This window comes from Oculina patagonica, chromosome 4 (assembly GCF_052425735.1).
Source record: "Oculina patagonica isolate OP01 chromosome 4, crgOcupat, whole genome shotgun sequence".
Lineage (NCBI taxonomy): Eukaryota > Metazoa > Cnidaria > Anthozoa > Scleractinia > Oculinidae > Oculina > Oculina patagonica.
In genome coordinates, this window is record NC_135761.1 from 43,073,006 (window position 1) to 43,099,432 (window position 26,427).

The 26,427-nt window shown below is 36.7% G+C and overlaps 1 protein-coding gene and 1 long non-coding RNA gene across 8 annotated transcripts in view; one reads left to right on the plus strand and one right to left on the minus strand.

Moving 5' to 3' along the window:
• The window catches only part of LOC144650298 (uncharacterized), a 41,396-nt gene extending 28,070 nt beyond the window's left edge, over positions 1 to 13,326 (minus strand). Inside the window, exon 1 of the long non-coding RNA XR_013570087.1 lies at positions 13,107 to 13,326. This is a non-coding gene — a long non-coding RNA (uncharacterized LOC144650298). The remainder of the gene's footprint in view (positions 1 to 13,106) is intronic.
• LOC144650256 (uncharacterized) overlaps positions 933 to 26,427 on the plus strand; it is a 66,858-nt gene continuing 41,363 nt past the window's right edge. The window contains exons 1-14 of one of the 7 annotated variants that reach the window (XM_078509919.1): positions 964 to 1,253; positions 1,783 to 1,845; positions 2,139 to 2,201; positions 2,740 to 2,802; positions 3,061 to 3,123; positions 3,651 to 3,713; positions 5,042 to 5,104; positions 5,408 to 5,470; positions 6,699 to 6,761; positions 7,090 to 7,136; positions 7,537 to 7,597; positions 7,955 to 7,990; positions 8,211 to 8,257; positions 10,364 to 10,581. In XM_078509919.1, coding sequence (XP_078366045.1) covers positions 1,221 to 1,253; positions 1,783 to 1,845; positions 2,139 to 2,201; positions 2,740 to 2,802; positions 3,061 to 3,123; positions 3,651 to 3,713; positions 5,042 to 5,104; positions 5,408 to 5,470; positions 6,699 to 6,761; positions 7,090 to 7,136; positions 7,537 to 7,597; positions 7,955 to 7,990; positions 8,211 to 8,257; positions 10,364 to 10,409 — 774 coding nt within the window. In that variant the 5' untranslated portion in view covers positions 964 to 1,220 and the 3' untranslated portion in view covers positions 10,410 to 10,581. Of the gene's footprint in view, positions 1,254 to 1,782; positions 1,846 to 2,138; positions 2,202 to 2,739; positions 2,803 to 3,060; positions 3,124 to 3,650; positions 3,714 to 5,041; positions 5,105 to 5,407; positions 5,471 to 6,698; positions 6,762 to 7,089; positions 7,137 to 7,536; positions 7,598 to 7,954; positions 7,991 to 8,210; positions 8,258 to 10,363; positions 10,583 to 26,427 lie in introns of those variants that run through there. The other 6 variants (XM_078509920.1, XM_078509923.1, XM_078509925.1 and 3 more) reach the window with 6 other exon arrangements.

Below are 26,427 nucleotides of genomic sequence, written 5' to 3' on the forward strand. Positions count from 1 at the left end.
CCTTTCGGTCTTGCCGCGTACACTTTAGTGTTTAGTGTTTAAGTGTTTTATGTTTTGATAACCATTCTCTCGAATAAGCGGGATAAAAACAATTGATGAACTGCATTGTGAGAATAGTTAATGGTCAATAATATAATTCTTAGATCGAAATGCTTGTGTTTCGAATTCCTTTTTGGCAACTTGAATTTTTTGTAACTATCTCGTTTTTATAAATAGGTGATTTTATGAGACCTTGCAAGTGAAAAAGGTCATTATTTCGTTCCTTTTCTTTGCTAAATTAATTCTTGGCAATGGCTAAGAACAAGGGAATGACTTTTTTGAGATATTATGTAATGCTGCAATAATTTGGGTCATTTGTTGCAATTTTCGAAAACGGCGCTGTGAAATATCGTAGCTAAAGTAAGCATCAATTAATGTAAGGCGCGGTGGCCTAATGGGCAGTGCCCTAGAGCTCCGGATCGAACTTTCTGGTTTTCTAGCTCTGGCCGGAGTCACTGTGTTTTGCTCTTGGGTATACTCTAAGTGGCCTCGTGCTACTGAAGATGGGATGGGCTCTGGGCTTAAATCCACGGGGATGGCTCATCTATGGCATACAAAAAACAATTTCAATGTCATCTGTTAAGTTTCAGGTGGCTAGGTCTAACGATGATTGGGAAAAAAGAGAACTGGAATTTGATATTTCTAAGAAATATCAAATTTTAGAAATATCCAATTCCAGTTTTCTTTTTCCGGTTTAGGCAGCTGCAATATACCCAATAATGCTGTGAGCCTCAATAATTATCTATTAAAATGATATACTCCCTATATCGACTGAGTGTTTGTGTTTATTTGTAGCTTAAAAGCCGTATGACATTTGTTCATTCTTTGTTCGATCTTCTTCTTTGCTTCTTCTTTCATTTTTACTTATCAAACTGTGGAAATGAAGAAAAAAGAAAAAGGAATTGGAAAAGGCTAATTATAAGAGATTGATAAAATGTGGGTAATATGTTGCGTTATAAACAAGTAAAAGAGGATAAAAGCTGCTGAGTTATATTATTTGAAGTATCACTGAGGTCAGAGGGCACTTACTTTGTTAACAACATTACCGAAAAGGAGAATAGGCTGTTTGGGTGAAACAGACAAGCTAAAGGCCTAAACGTTCTTTTTCACACATTCATCCCCACGTTTACTTTTAATGTGGTCTTTTTCAGGTTTCACGATTGAAGTTTGAAAATGCGAAGATGGTGCACGAGCAAGAAGCAAATAGGAAAGAGGTGATAACTTTGTTCACTTTAAATGCAAACAATGATCACAATCACTGTTAGTAACACTGGAATTTGATATTTCTAAGAAAGAGGTAATGTCTTTAAAATATGTATGAAACACGAAGACCTGGGGATGGCATTTGCTCTAGACCTAATTTTTAATCCCTACATTGTAGTGGTTATGTTTATTTATTTAGTTCATTCTTATCTACGCTCTGTAATAATTTTAAAAATTTGGAGATTTCCAGGCTGCGCGATTTCCTGCTTTGCCTTTTCATTGTCACAGTAAAAAACGAAGAAATTGGCCATGGCTAAGAGAGACTTGATAATATTGAGCTATATGTCTCGTTATAAACAAGTAACAGAGGATGAGGGCTTAGTGAGGTTATTTGAGGGATCACTAAGGTCCGAGGGCACTAACTGTTAACAACGTAGCTAAAAAGGAGGATAGGCTGTTTGGGTAAAAGAAACAAGCTAAAGGCGTTTCCATAAATTCATTTCCCACGCTTACATGTTCTTACAATTTTGCCTGTTTCAGGTTACCCTGTTAAAGTGTGAAAACGAGAAAATGGTGAAAGGAAAAGAAACATTTAAGAACGAGGTAATAACGTTGTTCACTTATAAATGCAAACAAAACATTCTAGGAAAAAATAGAAATGTCTTTAAGGAGGTGCAATTTCAACAGTGAAGTATCTCATGAAGCAATGTGTGAAGTAACTAGCTATAGGGAATTGTGGGGACAAATGATAGTAGACATGAGTAAGAACAAACTATTTTGACACTAAAAGCAAGACCCTATTATTGGTGATCAAGTCTCACATTATTTGGCTAATGACTGTCTTGAACATTCCGTGCTTTTCTGCAATAATTTGGGTATAATTTGGTTTGTTTCAGGTTTCCCGCTTAAAGTTTGAAAATGTGAGGATGGTGCACGAACTAGAAGCAAATAAGAACGAGGTGATAACTTTGTTCACTTTAAATGCAAACCATGATAAATATCACTGTTAGTAACACTAACAGTGTTATTTCACTGATATTTCTAAGAAAGAGATGTCTTTAAAATATGTATTAAACTCGAAGACTTGGGTGATGGCATTTGCTCTAGACCTAATTTTTAATCCCTACATTGTAGTGGTTATGTTTATTTATTTAGTTCATTCTTATCTACGCTCTGCAATAATTTTAAAAATTTGGGAAATTTTCAGGCTGCGCGATTTCCTGCTTTGCCTTTTCATTGTCAGAGTCAAAAACGAAGAAATTGGCCATGGCTAAGAGAGACTTGATAATATTGAGCTATTTGTCTCGTTATAAACAGGTTACAGAGGATAAGGGCTTAGTGATGTCATATGAGGGATCACTAAGGTCCGAGGGCACTAACTGTTAACAACGTAGCTAAAAAGGAGGATAGGCTGTTTGGGTGAAAGAAACAAGTTAAAGGCGTTTCCATAAATTCATTTCCCACGCTTACATGTTCTTACAATTTGGTCTGTTTCAGGTTACCCTGTTAAAGTGTGAAAACGAGAAAATGGTGAAAGGAAAAGAAGCAATTAAGAACGAGGTAATAACGTTGTTCACTTATAAATGCAAACAAAACATTCTAGGAAAAAAACATAGAAATGTCTTTAGGGAGGTGTAATTTCAACAATGAAGTATCTCATGAAGCAATGTGTGAAGAAACTAGCTATAGGGAATTGTGGGGACAAATGATAGTAGACATGTTTTATTGGTGATCAAGTCTCACATTATTTGGCTAATGGCTGTCTTGAACATTCCGTGCTCTTCTGCAATAATTTGGGTATAATTTGGTTTGTTTCAGGTTTCCCGCTTAAAGTTTGAATATGTGAAGATGGTACACGAGCAAGAAGCAAATAAGAACGAGGTGATAACTTTGTTCACTTTAAATGCAAACAATGATAAATATCACTGTTAGTAACACTGGAATTTGATATTTCTAAGAAAGAGATGTCTTTAAAATATGTATTAAACTCGAAGACTTGGGTGATGGCATTTGCTCTAGACCTAATTTTTAATCCCTACATTGTAGTGGTTATGTTTATTTATTTAGTTCATTATTATCTACGCTCTGTAATAATTTTAAAAATTTGGGAAATTTTCAGGCTGCGCGATTTCCTGCTTTGTCTTTTCATTGTCAGAGTCAAAAACGAAGAAATTGGCCATGGCTAAGAGAGACTTGATAATATTGAGCTATTTGTCTCGTTATAAACAAGTAACAGAGGATAAGGGCTTAGTGATGCCATTCGAGGGATCACTATTTCCGAGGTTACTGACTGTTAACAACGTAGCTAAAAAGGAGGATAGGCTGTTTGGGTGAAAGAAACAGGCTAAAGGCGTTTCCATACAATCATTTCCCACTCTTACATGTACTTACAATTTGGTCTGTTTCAGGTTACCCTGTTAAAGTGTGAAAACGAGAAAATGGTGAAAGGAAAAGAAGCAATTAAGAACGAGGTAATAACGTTGTTCACTTATAAATGCAAACAAAACATTCTAGGAAAAAAATAGAAATGTCTTTAAGGAGGTGCAATTTCAACAATGAAGTATCTCATGAAGCAATGTGTGAAGTAACTAGCTATAGGGAATTGTGGGGACAGATGATAGTAGACATGAGTAAGAACCAACTATTTTGACACTAAAAGCAAGACCCTATTATTGGTGATCAAGTCTCACGTTATTTGACTAATGGCTGTCTTGAACATTCCGTGCTTTTCTAGTATTCTTCTGCATTTGGTGTTTTTCAGGGTGCCCGTTAATATCGTGAAAGTAAGAATGCCAATATCTTGTTTTTTGCAGTTGGCAGTTTTTTTTTTCGACAACTGCTAAAAAAGAGTCTGTGTCATTTAGATACACAGCGTAACATAAATTTAAAGAAGGGTGACGCCTGCTGTGGCGAAAGGCAGACTCAGTTGTATAGATGCAATGATTTTGTCTGTTTCAAGACAGTTTACATTGGTCAAAATGGGTTTTCAAAAAGCATTGTTTCACCCTTCATGAAAAACGTTTGCAAAAACTTAAAATTGAGTCTGTTTTTTATAATAACGTATTCCACAAGTGCGCGTGGGATATGAAATGGTAAATAGCCAACTCGTGGACTATAACGATCTCTTATCCAACAAGCGAGAATGCAATAATGGTTTAATTAAAAACGCCCAAACAATTGCAATATTTGAGCTCCCCAGCTGTTTTTTGGTTGACGCGTATCGGCCACCATATTTTTGGTCAATGGTATATGAGCTCACAACTTGAATTCAGAACACATTAGTGAAAGCAAGGGCTGTCCTCGTGCACTCTTCTAAATTTGAAGTTCCACCTAATACAAAAATGAAAAAGAGAAATCGAATTAACAAAAGCTATAAAGCTTTTGCTAATTTGACTAAACCTAAACTATTAACATAAACCATTGCTTTTAACCAATCAAAAACTCAGGAATTGCAATATACCATTGCTAGTTTTAAATAATGCGAAATATACGCTTTTAACAGTTCCACGCATAGAAGATAAAAAAAAACTTTAAAAGGCTTCGTTATGCCCGTCCATTTGTATCAAGCCATTTTGCAATACATTTTGCAATACAGTCAACTCTCTCTAAAACGGACACCGTCGGGACCGGTTCCAACTGTCCGTCTTATACGGAGTTAAAATAAAGTAAAATACCTGAATAATGGCAGAGACGGGACAAACACAAGGTGTCCGTCTAATAGAGGTGTCCGTTAAGAGAGAGTTGATAGTATCTGGGAACTTAAAAATTAACTATAATCGATAAATTTGGTTCTCTTTAGATCATGTCGTTAAATAGTCAAAGTGTTAAAATGGAAAAGGAACTGTCAATTGCCAACAGCAAGGTATAGTTTTGTATTTTTTTCAATTAATTTTGGCGTAATTGTTGCAGGACGGGGTATTACTTTAATGAAATGGCTGTGCTGTTTAAGATGTAATGCAGGTCCTATTCTAGGTTCTTGTTCATGTTAAGTTGAGACCTAGAATATCTGATTCAAATGGAACTCGTTTCAGGTCGTTTTTCCGATAATTTATAAAACGTTTAAGAAGAGAAATTGCTGACATGTGTTTTTACAACTCAGGCGAAGTTTTCTACTCTAAGCTAAGTTAACAATGAACTATTATCGACGATGTTTGGTTCTTCTTAGATCACGTCGCTTAATGACGAAGCTGTTGATATGGAAAGAAAATTGAAATACGCTCACTACAAGGTAAAGTTTTGCTTATGTCACCGGCGACTTTCGCTATGCTTTAAAAAATGGCTTTTTGTTACTCTTAAAAATGATTTATTCCTTCACAAAGATGGTTTTATCAAAGAAGTGGTTATGTTGTGGTTGGGTAGCAAGAAATGGTTTTTAAGGTTTCATTGTTCTGGCATACAAAATGACTGTTTCAAAGGATATATACCTTTCTTCGTTTTTTTTTTAAATAAAATATGCCACCCATTTTTCTCAGTTTAGATTGTTCAGCTTTTCGCCTCCCCTATAATGGCCTATACGGGAAGGCTCCTCCCGACAGGGGTAAGGGATTTTACAAGTTTAGGAATATGAAAGGGTAGGAAATTCAGTCATAGGATATTTAAAAGGGCCTTAAATTAAATACCGTAAAATTCCGGTTATAAGCTCCCCCGCTTATAAGCCCCCCCGGTTATAGGCCCATCTACCTTAAAACAAAAAAATACATCCGGTTATAAGCCCCCCCCCGGATATAAGCCCCCCTCAGCTGAATGACGGTACTGAACAGGGCTAAATGTTGCTTTATTATGTGTTTTTAACCTTAAAAACGTATTTCGATCAACACTCCCGTGGCTCGTTTCGAAACGTTTTTTTTATTTCGCTTATAAGCCCTCCCGGATATAAGCCTCTCCGCTTATAAGCCCACCCAAAACCCCTTACGAAGTTGTATAAGCCCAGGGCTTATAACCGGAATTCTACGGTATTTCGAAGAGACGCAAGTTATAGCTACATCGTCCTCATTCTTTAAGCGCTGCATAAAAATATCAAAAAAACGTCCTGTTTTAAGTATATGTCGTATCGTGTAGGTATATGAAAGGGATAACTTTTTTCAACAAAAGGTATACCAAAGGGGTGCTTTTCTGATAAAATGGTATATAAAAGGGTAAAGGGTTGGACATCGGGGCGGAGCCTGCCCGTAAAAAACTCTTTTGAGTACCCCCCTCCCCCGGGCTTTTCATGTTCCTTGGCTCATACTGTTGACGACACTGTGGTTAAATACTGTTTAAATGGCTTCTTTGGGCTGGTTTTCACTAATTGATTGTTTTACAGGTGATCTTTGGATATAATTTTATCTATATTTATAGCAGTTGACGCTTCAGGGAGGATTATCTTGGTCATATCCTTTGCTATAATGATTTAAAAGATAAACATTAAGTTTATTGTTATTGTTTAACTTTTATCAATAACATTTCATTTTTTACAGATCGTCTCGTTAAATAATGACAATGCCATTAAAGACAAAGAACTAGCAAGCGCACTGAACGAGGTAAGCTATAAAAATTCGCCCTTGGAAGAATTTTATGGATACATAGAACCCTTTTAAACGTAGCCCTCTTAAAATGCAATTAAAAAGGCCAAACAAGCGGCAACTGATGAACGACTTTATGGATTCATATGTTGTGCAACGTAAAGTTAAACTGCAGAACCAAACTTGAGAAAAATTTCTGCCTTTTCAACTTATTGCTTTGGCACATAAATTCAGAAACAAGTTCTCCCGGTAGCCAAAGACATCCCTCACAGATTAATTTGACGTTACCTTTTTCAATTTGTTTCGACTAAATTGTAATATTAATGACATGCTAATATTATGTCAGGCTTTGCAAGCCAGGAAGAAAAATTGCAAGAACTGTAATACGTTACGGTAAGTAACATTTAGTGTCACTATATTGAATGTTCTTCTCCAAGCACTTTGATCAATATTAAATTTCTTAAAGTTAACAACACCTTTTTTATATTTGATTTTTTTCAACTTAATGCTTTAAATCTTCCCAATTGATTAAAAGTTAAAAGACTAAACACATTTGTAAGATTTTGTTTCTTCGTTTGTTTTGTTATATTAGTTTGATTCAAAATGTTATGTTTGTTCTAAACACCTTGAAGCCCGTCAGACATGCTTCGCCGCGCTACGTTTCTCTTGTGAAGAACTACTCCCTCTTGTATTTATAAAGAGGATCATGGATAAGTCTTGTACGTTTCTTGGTTCCCGTCCGATTGGACTTTCTGCTAATTTCTTTTTTATTTTGCTCCAACTACTACTACAGAAAGCTGTATGAAGAATTAAAGTTGGAGTGTGAACACCAGGACAAGTTCCGAAGGGCTCAAGTGAGCATTTTTTTTATGAAAAGTAACTAGTTGTCATATATAGACGAACTCTGAGAATGTTGTCTCTTAATGGGAAATGGAAAATGTCAATGAATAATGTTGGTAACATAAAACAATCGACATAAAACAAAAACAAAACTGTGACCTCTCACGCGAAAACGTTCCTTACGGAATCCGTGTGTTCGGCGAAACGCGCGGCAAGCGAACGGATGAGAAACGGCTCGATGAGCCGTTCTACACGGATACCGAGAACGGCTACATGGATGTAAATTTTTGTTGTCTTAAGAAAGCAATGAAAAAAAGTTTACTTTAGTATCCTGGAGTAGATTTAATATCGCAATTTTTATTTTATTTTAGCTAAACAAAATCAGATTGCAGGCTGATGTTTATTTGGTGAGTAAAACATTAATATTTTATTATTCTTTTTTGATCTTTTTCTGAAAGCAAAGAAAATGAAAGAAAACTGCGATTTGGTATTCCTATACTACCAAGGATTTGTTTGGCATAATAGAAAAACGGTCCTCGAAATTAATCAAAAATTACTTGTAATGCAACATGTCGGGTACACATTGCTCAATTTTTCTCTTAAAAGAACCATCTTTTTTTATTTTAGCAAATGGCAAATGACCATAAATGGCAGAACGACGTTCTACGACAAAGGTAAGATTAATGACAGTGAATTTAAGCCATCATGGTTTGGAAGTCCCTTTAAAATTAACGTTGTCACTTAAGGTGGCTCCATAGGGTTTCTTGACCGCGCGAAGAAAGGGTACAAAAGGGCGAGCTTGAAATGCCGGCAAATCAAAATAAACATGGCGGCTTCACGCGAGCGTGAATTTTCGGCGAGAAAACGCGAGACTTGCTTCCTGCCAATGAAACAACACCCGTGCTTTCCTGTGTTGAGCAGATAAAAGAGTATACATCAACCTAAAAAGGTGTTTACAACGTCCGCGGTGCTTCTGGCCGCTTTTGTGAAGTTCGTACGATCGAAAGCAAAAGAGAAAATAAAGAATAGTCTCCGCGATTGTTAGATACTTCGAGCAGAATTTCAGAGATTCTGCTACATAAAGGATTAAAGTATGTCTCTAACTAACCTTGGGGTTAACAGATATTCGCACAAAAACCGACAACAACGGGGAACGCTCGTCTTTACACATCAACTCGTATGGTTCGAAAGTTCGCGCATGCTCAAAAAGCGATCTTGGACAATTTCTATTCTGATGACGTAATTGTTATTCGGGCGAAAATAGAAATTTTCCCCTTGTATTTACTAGAGTTTCCTTCGGTGAAATTCCTTAAAATTTGGCATGGATTTCATACCTTTTTAACTGCCTTTTTTGCCGTTTTTAAAAAAAATATTGTAAGCCAGTTTTTTTGCTGAGTCAAAAAAACACAAAATAACCAAAAACGCAAAAACGACCAAGACAACCCTTACTTTTTTTGTTTTTAAAAGTTATTTCTCGTCAGGTTCAATCCGTTGGGAGAATTTTAAAAATTTTCACCGAAGAAAATTAAAGAAATTTACGATCAAAGCCATAAAAACACCAAAAAATAGGACTTTTTGAGTAGATGTAGCTCAAAAACAAAGGCCGTTATTTTAAAAAAGAATAATGCACAACATATTTTAGTCCTTGTTTTTAATATTTCGGCAGCTTTTATTTAACTAGTTTAAAGAATAACGCGAAAATGATGTCTTGCATGCTTGATTGGTATCACTTGTGTGCGCGCCGTAATATCTCAAAACCCTATGGAGCCACCTTTTACTCAAGTCATTTAAAAAAATGACTGGTCATCTCTGTCAAAGTTTTTTTTTTAATATCATGGCCGATAAGAATAAAAACATGAGAATTTATTGATTTTCGAGACATTATTGTGGGTCTCAAGGGGGCAAAGTATGTAATAGCTCATAACGCAGCCAAAATGTCATTTTCCATCAAACTGTTTTCGTCTAGCCTCGGTTAACCCTTGCAATAAGCAATGTTTAAAGAAGAATTACTTTTGACGCAAACTTAAGGGGGTGGTTTTCACAGTGATAGCTTTTTAAAGTAAAAAAAGAAAGTTCGAATTGTGTTTTAGTTTTAGTTTGCCTTTGTCTCCTTTCAGAAAGCTAGACAATTGTAATCTGTGAAACCAAGTTAAGTTTGCAGGAGCTGACAATGGTCCTCATCTCGAGTTTCAAAGCAAATAATAATAATTATTATTATTTATTATATAAACTGCAGTGGTATAGTGAGTGGTAGCAAATCGAGAAAAATGGTATCACACGTGTGGATAAAAATGGTATCCACACATGTGTGATATCATTTTTGACCAATCAGATCGCAGAGTTTGCCGTGTTTCAATGCTCAATGAGCCAAGTTTTATCGATATTAAGTCGAAACATGTTCGGACTTTTCTCTGCAATCTTCGGTTATGGTCGGAAAACTTCGGAAATTTTTGGAAAAATTCGGAAAATGTTTGGAATCATTCGTACGACGTTCGGACAAAATTTTGAAAATCTTAGGAAAATGGTCGGAAATCTTCGGAAAATCGTCAAAAACATCGTAATTAGTAGGTTTATATAATAAACAGAATAATACATGGTTGCTTGGATATATGAAATTTATCTTCTCGTGTTCAAAACCGATATCCCACTCGTTCGCTGCGCTCACTCGTGAGCTATCGATTTGAACACTCGAATATAAATTTCATATCTCTGCGCAACCATGTATTATCCTCTATGTGTAATACTTCATACTAACCTTTATGTATGCTCTTATTCTTTAGGTTGAACGGTTTAACCCTGCAATCTGAACCATATAAACCACCATGATCCATATTATTTTCCGCGCATATATAACCTATAAGCATAGGTTGCGAAATGTTCTATTTGTTGTTTGTAAATAAAGTTTTCAAGCAATTTGAACAATGTTTTCATTGAATTGCATTTATTTTGTGAAGTTTATTGATGGACTATTAATAAAATGGGCACCTTGCCAGGTGTTCATTGATCACTCCATGAGATGGGTCTATTTGGAAACAACAATTCATAGGTTTAGGACAAGCCCGGCGGGAATTTGATCTCAGAGTGATGTGAACACTTTGAACGGTGCAGTTGTGGAAGAGATATTCAGAGCCGCTTTTGCTTTTCTCAATTCTAGTGGACATAAGAGGGTCCTGAAAGGGGGGTTCTAAATCCCATTTCCCAGCAAAAATTTTGCCTAAATCCCATTTCCCAGCCTATTTTTTGCTCAAATCCCAGTCCGAGCAGTGAAATTTTTGGTAAATCCCAGTGCATGAAAAATCAAGGCTCAAACACACTATACGTGCAGTAACTGTGTTGTTTTAATTGTCCTAAATCCCGTTTTTATTTCTGCCAGTTGAAATGGGTAAATCCCTTTCGTTTTCTGAAATTCTCAACTCAACAGTTCTTTGAGTGAGCAGTTCAGAGGAATGCCTTATTCACAATTTTCCGCGTGTGTTACTAGGTTAGTAGAGAAATTGCCGTCACATGTTTCGTCCAATCACAGGCACCTTGCCAGGTGTTCATTGATCACTCCATGAGATGGATCTATTTGGAAACAACAATTCATAGGTTAAGGACAAGCCTGGCGGGAATTTGATCTCAGAGTGATGTAAACACTTTGAACGGTGCAGTTGTGGAAGAGATATTCAGAGCCGCTTTTGCTTTTCTCAATTCCAGTGGACATAAGACACATAACGACGCTGTTTTCCTAAACTTGAATTTTTGTGACAGAATAGTTGTGGCGATAACAACAACAGCAAGATTTGGATTTGTCGAAGCTTTTCGTTGTCGCTTGGAAGGAGGTGACACAGTACGCATGGTTTCTACCTGTGTTCTGTTATCTTTGTTCTACCATCGCTATTGCAGTGAACATAACGGTTATTATAATTAACAGGGCAATAAGTCGGTTAAGTCGTTTGTACCCAATATTCCACTCAGAACAAGTCCCCTACCTACCAGTGATGGAAAACTAAACAAGACAGCAAACCTCCAGGTGAGCACGATGGCTATTGTGCGAATCTTGGTTGAAATAATCCCAAGTTTTATTGGGAAAACGATCGCGACAAACTTATCAATTGCTATCCACACCAAGCTTTGAGACGATGGACACTAACCTTGAGTTGGTCACCAATTTAGTTATTTGAAAGAGTAATACAGAAAAATCCGACACGGCATGCCTGTTCACGATAAAATAGTTAATTGGCTTTCGTTAACCTCGGTGTTTGCAGATAATGATGATTATGAGTTGTTCCCCAGAATACTGTCCAGCAAAATCAGTCTAAGCAACAAAGATACACAAAGAGTTTATTGCCCCAGTGAAGTTTCGTTGTAAATTTCTGGGATCGTTTTGTTGTTTCTCAGTGACATGAAATCTTGCATTGCTTCGTTTAGCCGTACTGTCGATGCTAGCCGAGCGTTTTAAAGCAGAGTTATTAATAATTAGTTAAAACGGAAATAAACTTAAATTTCGCTGCTTTCAAGACATTTTGCAATGAATTATTTTTATATCATTTTTTTTTTCTTCATTTATAGTTCTTCAGATCGAATAAGAACTGTCATTCAATAGGTATTATTTCTATTGTTTTGCAAAGGCGTTTGTATAAGAGACGGCGCTATTAATTTGCCTGTCCACATTTTTCAAACATATCATTTACTTGTCCACATGAAGCGAAATAATATTTAAAGGGACTGTGTCACGGCTAAGTTAATTTTATGTTATTAAATTTTGTCAAATATTCGCTATGAAACTAAATGTTTACCAAAAAATTAATGCTATGGTCAGTAAATGACAAAACATAGCTTCATTGCGGCCAAATTTGTCTCCCGAAAATTATAATTTAAAGTTACAAGCAGACAAGATTAACTTTGAAATCTGTTCCCCGGACCATATATTTATTATTTCAAGAACCCATATCGAATAAAAATTTTGGATATGTTCTCTTCAGGGGAATCAACAAAGATACACGACGAGTTTTGCTGCCCTAGTGAATAAGTCTCGCTGTAACCTATTGGGATCGTGGTGTTTCTCAATGACATGATCTGCCGCTTTACTTTCCAGTCGTATTGTCAATGCAAGCGCTCTTGAAGCAGAATTTTAAATGAACACAAAGGAAATAGACTTTAATTTCGCTGGTGTCAAGACAATAGTGACAATAGACAATGATTTTATGTAAGTGCTCTTTTCCCTTTCTTCATTTATAACGAAGAAAGTAATCAGTAACATTATTCCTTCCGTGTACAAAGCACAAGAAAAACAAAAGATGATAAGGAATTAACTAGTACTAAACACAATCACTGGTGAATATCTTATTACAGATAAGAAATCCTTCCAATAAAAAATTGATCAGAACGGACGAAAACTTTTAAATTAAAATGTAATGTCTTTTTTTTCAAAATGCAATTTGTCTTCAGATGGAATGAGAACTGTCAATCAAAATTTATTATTCGCACTGTTGTACGAAACCGTTTGTATTAGTGACCGAATAATTGCTAGTTAATGTTAACCTCCCGTCATGTTACGTGACGTCGTCGTCGGACGGTGGGACCACGCGCTCACAAACTATGCCGCTAGCCAGGATGACATTGAAAAATAGAAGGCATTGAACTCCTTTTTCGTATTCTCTCACGCAGTCATTTTCAAAGGCGATTGTGTATCACTCCTCCCCACAAGGAGTGAAACACGATCGCATCTAAAATAGACTGCGTGGGAGGCTACCTATTTTTATGCCTGCATTATCGTTATGGAGTTCCGCTCTGCGGCTCTTCGGGCCGCTGAAAAACTTCTCTGTAAAAATAATGAGTTTTGGTACAGATAGATTAAAATAATAAGTAAAACTAAAGTAAGGTAATTGACTTGTAATCGAAATAATATCCGACAAGCACTCATGATAATAAGCCCATTAGTTGTCCAGAATAGTGAGTACCTCAGAACACTTATATAATTGTTAAAAAAAATCATATAAGCGATGCTATTAAGTTAAGACTTTGAAAGAAAGGAAGATGGAAGAAGAAAAAAAACCACCAGAAAAGGAGTAGAAAGGATGAGCAAGAACTGTGAAGTAGACACAACGACATTAAATAACTCTTAAATTAAGTTGAATCGAATTGTGTTGCGGAGGACCAGGCTACTTTAAATCATGTGAGTTGCTTTACCCCGCTGGTAACCCTTCAATAATTCATTTACTCTATTCCCTACCCCACCTCTTGAGAGGATTCATAATCTTGTGGCTCTTTCCTTTCGAGTTTGGGTGGGCTAATAAGCCAAGTATAATGTAGCAGGGGCGTTTTCGAGGATTTAGCTCTATGGCTGAGCGGGAAGTGCCCTGCCACCTTCCGGGATCTTTTATATCAAGTGGACCAAAACTTCATCAAGGAACATGTATTTAATGGAGATCTTGACTCACTCGCTTACAGGCAGAACTCAAAGTTATTACAAAAACGACAATTGTCATAAACGACTTGTAGCCAATAGCGTTTCGACAACTCAGTTTGACTTACGTAAGCTATACAAATATAGAAAATTCTGAGGATATTACTTTTCACGCCCTTAAAACCTGGAGCTCATTTCTTATTCGAAGGCTTTGTTCTAAGAGCAGGTGAAAAACACCTATACAACTAGCTTTACGATAACAGAAAATTTATGTCGTTTCAAAATCTACCTTTTTACCGAAAAACGTTCCGTAACATTCCTCCCTCCTTAGTTTCAGCTGTCCTCAGCTGTCCTCAGCTGTATCGATAAGAAGAAATAGGGAGTGGAAATAGCACAACTTAGAATTTAAAAAACTAACGAAGAGTTCTAAATCTTAATAGGACGGAAAAACTACGCAATAGGTTGATTCAAAAAAAGGCATCCGAAGATAATCTGATATCCAACAATTGACAAACATTGCACTTTTCAAACTTACTTGTGGCGACTGAATTATTCATTTTAACTTAACGATGTTCGTGATACGGGAAACGTGGACTCTTCTGGTCCTAAACCTGAAACATAGGCTCTCCTGGCCTTCAATAAAACGATGCGCGACAACGGTACAACTGAATTAAATACTTGAATTGATGTCACAAAATTACGCTCAGCTTAAAATTGAATCTCAAATCTATACTTGTAATTGGAAAGCACAACACTATCAACATGTTCAATATGAAATTAAGTTCTGGCTGCAATTGAAGTATCTTTCCGGGCGATGGGCTTTCGGATCTCGTCTTTCTTCGTCCAAGTCAGTGTTTGCTTTGGTGTGCTGATACGAAATCCATTGTTTCTTTGGTTGGTGGCAGAAAGTCAAACTCAGTGAACTCACACTTTTGGAACTTTGAGTAAGTGGTATCCGTCGCGGGATTCGTCTTTCCTTTCTTTGTTCCTATCTTGGTTTTTCAATGTCAAGTCCTGGTATGATTTTATCTTCGCAAACAGTCACAAATCTTAGTAATCTTTCTTAGTCCATCCGGTGATTCATGTCGATTTACTCAGAGAACGCACTGCTTTGTCAGGCTTCACTGAGGGAGTCTGTCTCTTTCTGGCATGGTCTTGAACTTCACTTGAGAGTGAGCTTGGAAGACGTTGTTTTACAATTCCTGATGTGTAGTTTGATCCACTTGATGCCCGGATTCTCCACCAATGTAGCAGGGGCTTTTTCGGGGATTTAGCTCTATGGCTGAGCGGGAAGTTCCCTGCCACCTTCCGGGATCTTTTATATCAAGTGGACCAAAACTTCATCAAGGAACATGGTGTTTAAGGGAGATCTTGACTCACTCGCTTACAGGCAGAACTCAAAGTTATTACAAAAACGACAATTGTCATAAACGACTTGTAGCCAATAGCGTTTCGACAACTCAGTTTGACTTACGTAAGCTATACAAATATAGAAAATTCTGAGGATATTACTTTTCACGCCCTTAAAACATGGAGCTCATTTCTTATTCGAAGGCTTTGTTCTAAGAGCAGGTGAAAAACACCTATACAACTAGCTTTACGATAACAGAAAATTATGTTGTTTCAAAATCTACCTTTTTACCGAAAAACGTTCCGTAACATTCCTGGAAATAGCACAACTTAGGATTTTCAAAAACTAACGAAGAGTTCTAAATCTTAATAGGACGGAAAACTACGCAATAGGTTGATTCAACATGACGTAACAAAGGGTATCAATTAGTAATGTAATTAGTTAATAATGTCCTGTGCGTGATTGTCTAACGGCCTAGATTGAAACGCCCTTTATAACCTATGTTTTAAAACTATTTATGCACGCAATTCTTTATAAAGGTATTTGCGTCTCTATTCTCTAGCCTATTCTTTTATTCAGTCCATTTGGCTGTAACGTTTTAAGAGTCTTTTGCCAAAATACTTCTCTAGTGCGAAGAATTTCCTTTTTTCGTTCGGTAGCCATGTTGTTTTGTTTAATTTGCTCGCTGATAGTAATTATTGCGTCATTGTCAAAATTGTGAGTTCTTGTGTTATGTAAAAAGTGCTCAGTGATTTCGTTTATATATATATATATATATATATCTTTATATATATATATATATATATATATATATATATATATATATATATATATATATATATATATATATATATATATATATATATATATATATATATACAAATGTATACAATGTGCCCTCCCGGTTATTACCATAATGGCTTTATGGCAACTCCTGAACTTGGGCACAGGATGTACGGTTACACATTGTTGGATTGCATTGTGGAGTCACGAGAGTGCTCAAACTGCAAGCAGTGAGCGAAGCAAAATGCCAATAGTGAACACCTCTTATGAGGCTCTCCACCCAATCCAAAGAGTGCTCAAACTGTATGAACAGTGAGCATAATATACAAATGTATACAATGTGCCCTCCCGGTTATTACCATAATGGCTTTATAGCAACTCCTGAACTTGGGCACAGGATGTACGGTTACACATTGTTGGATTGCATTGTGGAGTCACGAGAGTGCTCAAACTGCAAGCAGTGAGCGAAGCAAAATGCCAATATATATATAAAGAAGAACTTCCTCCGAGTAGTTTTTGAGTTTTGACAAACGTTAAAGACAGGGACGAACCTAACGACAGAAGGGATCGATTTATAAGATCAAATTCTCTGACTGCCAGGCCTCCTACATTGGAGAGAACGGTAGGAACCTCAACACGAGACTGACTGAACACAAACGAGCGACGAGAAATGGTGATGTCAAAAATCACATTTCTGAACACCATCGACTTACTAGCCACAAAATCGACTGGGACTCTGCTTAACCTACAGTACTAACTATTTTCAACGACTGACTCTGGAAAGCTGGTACACAAACTTAGAACTTGTCAACACCTATCGGCACCTTACAAACGACTTATTTACAACGTTAACAGAACCGACAAACGAACCGGTAACAGAACGACTAAATTTGACTAACAATAGACGGATCGAAACTGACCAATTACTGTTACTACTCTGGGACCCAAAGTCGCCGTAACTTTGGGCGACTTAAGGCGATTTTAGCTTATTTTGTCCAAATTACGGGCGATTTTGGGCGACTTTAGGCGACTTTGGGCGATTTTGAGCGACTTTAGGCAATTTTAGGTGACCGACCTAAGTACAGTTGTGGTATACATGTACATGGGAATTATCATGGTACACCATAAAGCATTGTTACAGAAAATATTTATACTAAGAGCGACTTTGGGCGACTTTAGGCGATTTGGGGCGATTTTGGGCGACTTTGGGCGATTTTGGGTCCCAGAGTAGGCCTTGTTGTCAATCTTTACACGAGTCTTACAGCCAATAACATCACGGCTAAACTGAACCATTAACTTCAATGGACCAGACCTAAACATCATCGACTGACAACAACTTTTTACTTGACTCTCAAGATGACTTCCGCTCAGGTTGTCGAAACGTCAGTCACCAACAACAGTTTTTCTCAAAACTACTCTCACCCGGACGATCAAACTATACGAGCTAATGATACTCCTGGGTTCAAACCATTCACTATAGATGAAGTTAATTCCTTTCTTTCTAAAGAACATGGCTCAAATCTCTTCATGGGTGATAAACAGTATACGTTAAATCTCTTAAACAGTTCGGAGTAACTAGAAACTGAACGGCAATCATTGGATACTAATCGATATTGTTCGGCTAATGAGATGGACAACATTGCTAAGTACAATACAGCAAAACAAAATAAGAAGTGGAAGTTAACTGAGATCTGTAAAAATTAACTGACGGCTGAGAAATAGCTCAAATGTTAATTGTTAGCCTGAAAATGGCCTAAATTTAACTGATAACTGAGAATCCAGCACCCCCATGTAAACCACTTCCACCCGTCCCGGGGCCCAACACCCCCACCACACCCCGCCCCTCCACTATCCCAATCAGAGAACCTGCTCGCAGGCTTAGGTCTTGTTTATCATACTAATAAAAATAATTAAGCGAGATTAAAAAGAACACGGATGAGTTTCCCACTTGTGCCTCGAAATATTGCAGAAAAATGAGCACAAATTTGAATAAATAGCGTTCAATTGCATTTATTTTCATATTTAATCACACAAATGCAGAATTATTTTAATAACGCCAACGTTAAAGTGCTTTTCATGATACAGTTGAATCCCGATAACTCGAACCTCTCGCTAACTTGAACCTTTTTTTGATTCACTCTCAGGTCATGTTCTTACTAATTTAAATTTTTCGATTTTATACAAATGTAACATAATTTTAGCTTATATCTTAGTATCCGTGTATATTTTAATCTTTTTAACTTCCATTTTAGGTACACTGTAAGACTTTTAGCGACGATCTATCTATCTAATTTTACTCTCGATAACTCGAACTCCCGATCGATATCTCGAACCTTTTTTGATTTCCCCTGAAGGTTCGAGTTATCGGGAGGAGGACAAAACGGGATTAAAACAAAGCTGTTCCACAGAAAAGCTGTTCTTCATGCACTTCCCATCTCGCTGAGAAAACGCGCGATTTCTAACGAACGAGTCATCAGATTTTCATAAAATTTTACGTGTTATACTTTATTAAGCAAGAAAACTGCTTACAAAAAAGCCAGCCAAATGGGTTCAATGTTTTTTCTCAGCCAGCAGTAAAGTGCATGCAGAACAGCTTTTCTGTGGAACAGCTTCGTTTTGTCCTCCTGTTATTGGGATGCAACTGTATTTACAAATTGAGTTAAATATATTGTGGGCAATTTATATACTATGGGGACGCTGTACAGGTTTTCTTATCGAGTTCTAGTTCAGCTGTTCGATATGATTTTCATGCTGAGGCAAAATCTCACCGTTATTATTGTTAATGTTGTTGACATTTGCCTGCTCCGCGTTTTGTTGATCTCCATCGTGTCCTTGTCCTGCTTCAACTCTGACCACAGCGTTGGGCGATCCAAACATTCGCATCTCAAAATCTTCGGCTTCACCAACGTTTAAAGTTCTACAAGTTAACTCAATAAACGCTACGCGAAACTGTCTCATTCTGACCGAGTAGATAAGTGGATTTATACCATGCCATAGAAAATACAGCCAATCAGAATACAGGAAAGCCGTTGTATATTCGACGGTATTCAACCCAACCTTCCCATAGTGCGCTGCGACTGTATTCTCGACGAAATTTAGTAAGCGTATTTTCTATGGCATGGTATAAAATAGTTACACAACACTTTCTCGTGGTATACTATGGAATATCCCACTTGTCACTTGTATTTTCTTCGTATACACACTCGCCTAAAGGCTCGTGTGTATACCGAGAAAATACAAGTGACTCGTGGGATATTCCATAGTATACCACTCGAAAGCGTTGCATAACTAGTATTTAGGAACGAGTTAAATATTACCACCCACCCGGCTGACATGTAACATGCATAAGCTGTTGCTATAGAAATGCTACTTCCATATTTTAGTACAACAAGTCTAGAAACGACAACAGGTATAAAACAAAGGAACAGAACCGATAACCGTGAGTTTAAAGGCTTTTTTGTCTTTCAAAAAATTCTGCCTTGCCTCTTGTGTAACTTGTTGAGTTGAAAGTTCCTTTTCGTGTCGACGAACCACATGGTAGACCGTGATTTGGCAGAAAGCAATCATTCCAAGACACAGGCCAATACATGTGTTACTGATGATCATATATACAGTCTTGTCAACGAGGAAAGGAATGAGTAAAACAAGAGAAAATAACCACGCCAGAGCAGAACTACTGAGTAAACGAGTTTCGGTGACAAGTCCGGTGTTGTACGCGTAAGCGTGCTTCATGGCTAGATATCTTTCCCCACTTATTACAGTCAGGTGGATAAGGGAAGCAGCACCCAGAACGCTCGTAAAAATTGGTGTGAGATTTTGCACTGCACACGATCCAGTTGTTGTGTCGCCGAGAACGATATTTATCAATAACGCTACAAACAAAGGTTGGACAATCAAACCTACCATCAAATCCGTCGTGACCAGACACGCGAGTAGTATGTTAGGCTTGTTGGCTCTGAGTCGGGACTTCGTTTTCACAGCTATTATGATCAGCGCGTTCATGGCAGCGGTAAAAGGAAATGTGACGATGTTGATCGCTGCGAGGAAGATAAGAACGGCTTTGGCTTCAGTGGCAGAAGGTGGCAGTGTTCCTCCGATGGAAATGAACTGTTGAATTCAGGACGTGAACGTTTCTCTCTCCTGACTGCTTAAGGTCATTGCCCCGAAATAAAACTGAACATAGATTTTTTACCAAACTTCGCCTACTGGTTTATTACTTAAAGGAAACTTAAATTTTGAAATAAAAAAGGGGGGTCACCAGATTCGTTTAGGAGCAGGAAGACCATGTATATTCCATATAATTCCTTTATTATTCCTCTGCGAGTACTGGCAAAGTACACTTTTTAGCGATAATTTATTTTTCAAACACATGAATTGATCTGTTTTCATTTTACAGAAAGAATTTGATCGCTACACCCAAAATATGAGAAAAAATTGATAGGTCACCAGGCTCGTTTAGGAGAAAGTGACAATTTACTTCTCTCACGGACTATAAAGACGCATAGAAATAAGCCGCCATTTTGTTGATGTGTGTACGCGCGCGCTAATTACGCGTAAAATTCTGCGCAGTAAGGATGCGCAATGCAATACAGGGCAATGACCTTAAACCTGACTTCTTCAAATTTGCGTCTCTTGTTGATAAATCTCTTTCACCTGGCATTTTTTCCAGGTTTGTGTTCATGTTTCAATTAATCGCTTTCCATATTTGGAAAGCAACAAAAAAAGAAGGCAACTTTATTTCATTAGATGTAATCCCTACATTTGTCCTGTTTTAATATGGCTTTCTTGTCGATAATCTCTTTCACCTGGCATTTTTCCATTCTTGTGTTCATGTTTCAATTAATCGCTTTCATGTTTCAATAAGTTGCTTTCTACATTCGGCAAGTAAGGCAACTCTATTTCAATAGATGTAATCTCAACATTACTCCTTTTTTATAAGATCAACAACGAATGATTGAGAAGAACGCAGAATGGCCAATCAGCGAAAAGTTACACAAGTGTGGGTGCACGTGTGCCGTGTATGGTGGGAGAGTTAACTTTTTTTCTTCTGCCTTTATAACAAATGAACACAGTCGATTGAATCCCTAAAGTTGAACTGCATAGACTGTTCTTTTGTCCTATTGAATAGCTATCAAACTGTAACAGCAGTATAGGTCACACGCTTTTATTAATGGCTTTAAAAACATTAAACACAAAACTGTTCTCCAAGAAAAAAATAAATGGCCAAAACATTACACTAAAACCGACCGTCAACGTCGCTGTTACAAATTTGGCATCTGCAGTAAAGGTCGGCGAGGTTTTCGAATTTTGTTTGACATTTTACGACGCCATGTTCCAAGTTGAAGGCTGTGCGTCCTGCGTGCGATGATTTACTAAAGGCATTGAATGCTAATGAGAAAAAAATGATGAGAGAAAATAAACTCAGTGTTGTGGAATAACCCGATGCACTTCTTTCAATTTACCCTAATTAGCTTACATTTTTTTTCGAGACAGGTTTTTTAGAAAATAGCAAATACATGAAAGTTTGATGTCGCGGACATTTTACGTAACTGAGATCATTTAGTCAGTCAGCTATGATAAAAATGCAGCAAATCGACGAAAATATGAGGCGTAATGAGAATTGGATCGCGAAAAAAGAAAAAACGAAGCGAAAATTTTCTCTTTGTAAACATCTGCCGCATTTCTCAATTTCAATGGGCGTTTTCAGAAGTTTATAAATAGACTAAAAAATCTAACTGAAATTTGAACTTTTTGCAAGTGTGCAAGTAAAAAAAAGCTTTCATTTTTAAGGGAAAACTGCTTCCTTGCAGCACGTAAACTCAGTTACAAGTGAATCAAGTTCAACTAAGTAAATCCCTCAAGTTTAAAGCTATAGAATTGTTCGGTTTTGTACTATGAATTGCCACTTCCGAACAACTGCTAGTTAGGCTTCATTTCCCAAATTATTTACATATACTTTTACCTTTACACATCAAGAGAATACTATCACCCGAAACCGAACATATTTTCATCAGTCAGGTGCCAAAAATGTTGTAGATGTCAAACTAAAGCAAAGCCGAATTCAAATAAAAGCCTGTGGAAAAGCCTTACGTGAAGCTGTTATTGATATAAATAAATTCAATGTTCAATAAATCCTAAACTCGATCATTATGTTTGAAAGTTCAAGATTTTTAATCATTTTAACCGTCAAATGCAATTATGTAAACGCGCTAAAACGCTTAAATGTAGCGCATACACACAAAATTTAATAGCCGCACGTTGCGTATTGCAATGTTGCAAAAAATACAAGCGAAATTTCAACGGGTTGGTTCTTATTATATTAGTCGGGACTGGTATACGACACAGTGAGACATCTGTTATAATGCCATACGCACAAGGCAAGTTTTTGTTTATTTCGCAAGAAAAATCTGTCATCAGTTCCGTTCTAAAAGTACGCATGGTGTTATATTGTCCTGCCAAATTTTATCAAGCCGAACCAAACTTCAAAGTTGCTAACGCCTGGCTCAGAGCAAGATCTAAATTTTTGTCAAGCGCCAAAACTAACAGATTTGTACCAGTAATCACATGATTTCGTGTGCAATTTAGAATAAATAAACACGAGTAAATTTTTCAAAGGCTAACAACGCGGGCGAGTGCAATTTGTAGTCTTTGAAAAATTTACAAGTGCTTGTTTATTCCAAATTGCACGAGAAAAATCATGTGATTACTTGTAATCGACTTCAATCCAATCGTCAAGTGTTAACTAGGGATTCAGAGTTTTAGTTTAAGTATTAAATGACTTTCCAGTTGCTTTTGTGTTGTGTTCTTTACTTTTTGTGCATTCACGAGATCACAGTTGGTCTAACGGTACGTATGGGAAGTAATAATTATATTCATGAAATAACTTTCCCGAGACTTCGCTCTGTGATCGTCATGAGAACGCGCACGAACATCTTAACACCATCATGGAATATGCAAAGATCTGTTCATGACTTTTAACCACACTACATTAGATAGTTTTATTTTATTTTAATACAATGTATAATCCTGACTTCAGTTTTAGAATTTATGTTATGGTTTGTTTTGAAATTTTGCAGTTAAAAACGAGAATCCTAAACAAATGATTATGCTTTAGAAATAGTGGCGCATGAAAGTCTGGTGATATGAAAGCATAGAACTCTCTTTGAACTTGACTATTAATGCATTCGCTTTAGGTAAAAATGTTAAAGTTATTTATTATTTTACAATAACCGTTTTCGACTCATTGACATCGTCGTCAGGGTGTCTTGTGAATATAAATATACAGTATTGAACAGTCGTTAGTATATGCAATGATGAGGTACAGCGATTCTCCTGATAGTAAATAGTTAATCATCAGCAAGTTTGTTTTAAACTGTCAGTTCTCGGTGTCAGTTTTGTTATTTTTAAATATTACGGTCTAGCCTTTCCTTTTTAGAGCCCTCGTTTGAGGAAGCTTTGGACGCTAACAAATTGTTTGAATTTATTTACTTCTCTGTGAGCGCAGAAAGACTAATTAAGCTCGCGATTAAAAAATAGTCGTGTTTTAGATTTCGCGGCTTCAAATTCCCAATTTTTTTTTACAGAAATTATGCCCCTCAAAGACAACAAACGCAAGCCGTGAGAAGTAATAACCCTTGTTTCGTACATTTAATAACAGACAGTATGACGGAATGGCTATGTAAACAATCTATCTTCATTGAAACTCAACAAGTAATAACAATAAGGTCAAAATGACGGACCCCAAGGGGAATTAAACAGTGCCTTTTGTTTACCGAGAGCCGCTATGTTCCCCGAGGGAGAGCTGAGAGTAATAGTGAGGGTCGTAGGGAAACAAAACTCACTGTCTTCCCGTGGGGACTGTCATTAACTGTTTTGTTACACCCCAACTGATAATAGACGCTTTGTTGTGTTTATTACTCACATCCGAATTTTCCTTTTTCTTTTCTTTCTGATGAGGGAGAAAATGTTGCACGGAACAGGCAATCGATCACATCTGAAAGTTAAATCGCCAACCTGAGTGGCAGTTTATGCCTCGAAAAAATATCATAAATTTATATTATGAACTCTGTTGATACCGAATACACGAGGGAGGGGGGTCTCTGATCTATTAAGGATCCTGGGAATATGTGTGGCACAAAGGTTCTTAAATTATGAGCCTATTTTAGGATGGAAAAATTTAAACTGATTCCTAAAAGGCCTAAACTCAAAGTTTGACAATCTATTCAAGGTGAAAACTATACCTAAGAATTTTGTCAAAAGCTATTTTTTTTTAACACTGAAAGTTTAGCATCCAACTCAGAATACTAGACACATCTTTATCGTTTGGTGTTTGGTTGGTGTTTACGTAATGCAATTTTAGGTAATTCAATTTAAAGGAACCCTTTCTACAGATCACACCGGGATCAACACAGAAAGGGGCAAAAGGGATACCCTTTGTTCAGAACAAGCCTTCATTTCCTATTATAAGGTATTTCGTGATTTTGTACTAAGAACTGTATATTCCACTTGACAAGCCTTGACCAAACTTATCTTCCCAAAAGTAAACATTTTTAATTAGAAAATAAGAACCTGCTTTCAATTTTAGGTTAAATAGGTTCTTATAAACATGGGGTCTAATTTGCCTAAAAGGTTCTTAAAAGTTAGGTTCTTACTCGCGCGTTTTTACTGTATTATTATTTTGTTATTGCCTTTTGTTAGTTCGATCAGCACCTCCGTGTCCAATAAGTAATTTGCCATTTCAATCTTCGTTGATTACAAACACTCGGTACATTTCTTAGCGTTATCTTAAAATGCCCTCTATTGTTATTTGCATGTGGTTAGTGCTGACTGATATGTTTTATTTAACGTATTAGTTAGTATTAAAAAGCCTTGAACAGCAGATTGCGTGGAAGAGACCACGCAACTCTCGACAATGAAGATTCAACAGCCTTATTGTTCGGTAAGTGTTTCTTAGAAAATATCTCTTCAAACCCTGCTGTCCTAAAATTGCAAAGGAAAAAAGAACGGATTTATAGAAATTGATAATAAAGTTCTCAATAGATATTTATACCGAAACGGTTGTGATATGACGAATTTAAAAGAAAGTAGTCTAGAAATGTTGAACGTTATGCAAACGATGATATCGTTTCATCTATCGATCCTTTGGAAGTGTAGATAACGCTTCATGGGCCAGTCTGTCATGATAGTTTTGTAATGTAGATTTTAACTGATAATCGTGTTGATCTCCTTGTTGCCATATTCGAATTGATGTCAAAAAGGTGGACTAATCCAATGTTGAGAGTCTTCATCGTTTTTGATCTATCTTCATAAAGAAGGTTGCAATCCGAAAAGCCCACCATGTATGTGGATTGATCTATTACAGGTTTGTCCTCGGCTTTAGGAGAAATCATTGAATATCTTTACATTTAACTTTCTCGACACCTTGCAGTTAAACGCTCTTTTTGTATATCAAAGAAACAAAACTAAAACATCCCAACATAATTGCCAGTTGTTGACTTGTTGGATTTAGCGATATTTTTCACATGAATATATCACTTTCGACACGATTGTTAGAATAACTGTGGTTTAATGAATACAAAACCACGACAAAAAGGACATTAAAGTGAAGTACATATCACAGAGGCAGATGAAAAATAAATACTTAAAACTAAACTTTCTCGAGACTTTGCTCTGCACACGTCATGACATGGTGCACGAACACTGTAGTGTACTAAGACCATCATGAAATATGCAGGTAGAAATTGGCAGAGATTAATGTGTTAATGTTTTGTCTACCTGTGCAAATATCTGTTTATGACTTTTAAGCACATTGCATTAATTAGTCGTCTAAAGGGGGCAAACCACGAAAAAAATATTCTTTCCAATGTATAACCCTGACCTCAGCTTTGGAAAGTATCTTGTGGTTTGGTTTGACGTTTTGCATAAACAAAGGACAAAATGCTGTACAAATTAGTGGCGAATTAATGTCTGGTGATTTTGCAAGCATAGAACTCTCTTCAACCCTTTGAACTCACGTTGACACTTAATGTAACCACTTTAGGTAAGGAGCTGTTAAAACTATGTACACGAAAATTGACGATCATTAAGTTCAACATCAGGGTGTCGTCGGCAACTTTGCTTTAGCTATTTTTCTCGTATATTTAAGAGTTGTGGTCTGTCCTCTCTTTTTCTCGAGCCTTCGTTTGAAGAAACTATAAAAATCCCAGCTGTTGGAGGCTAACAAATTGTTTGAATTTATTTCGTTCTCTGTACGTGTAGAAAGATTAATAAAGCCCACGATTTAAAAACGGATAAAGCAGAATTTTTTTGAGAAACTATAATTA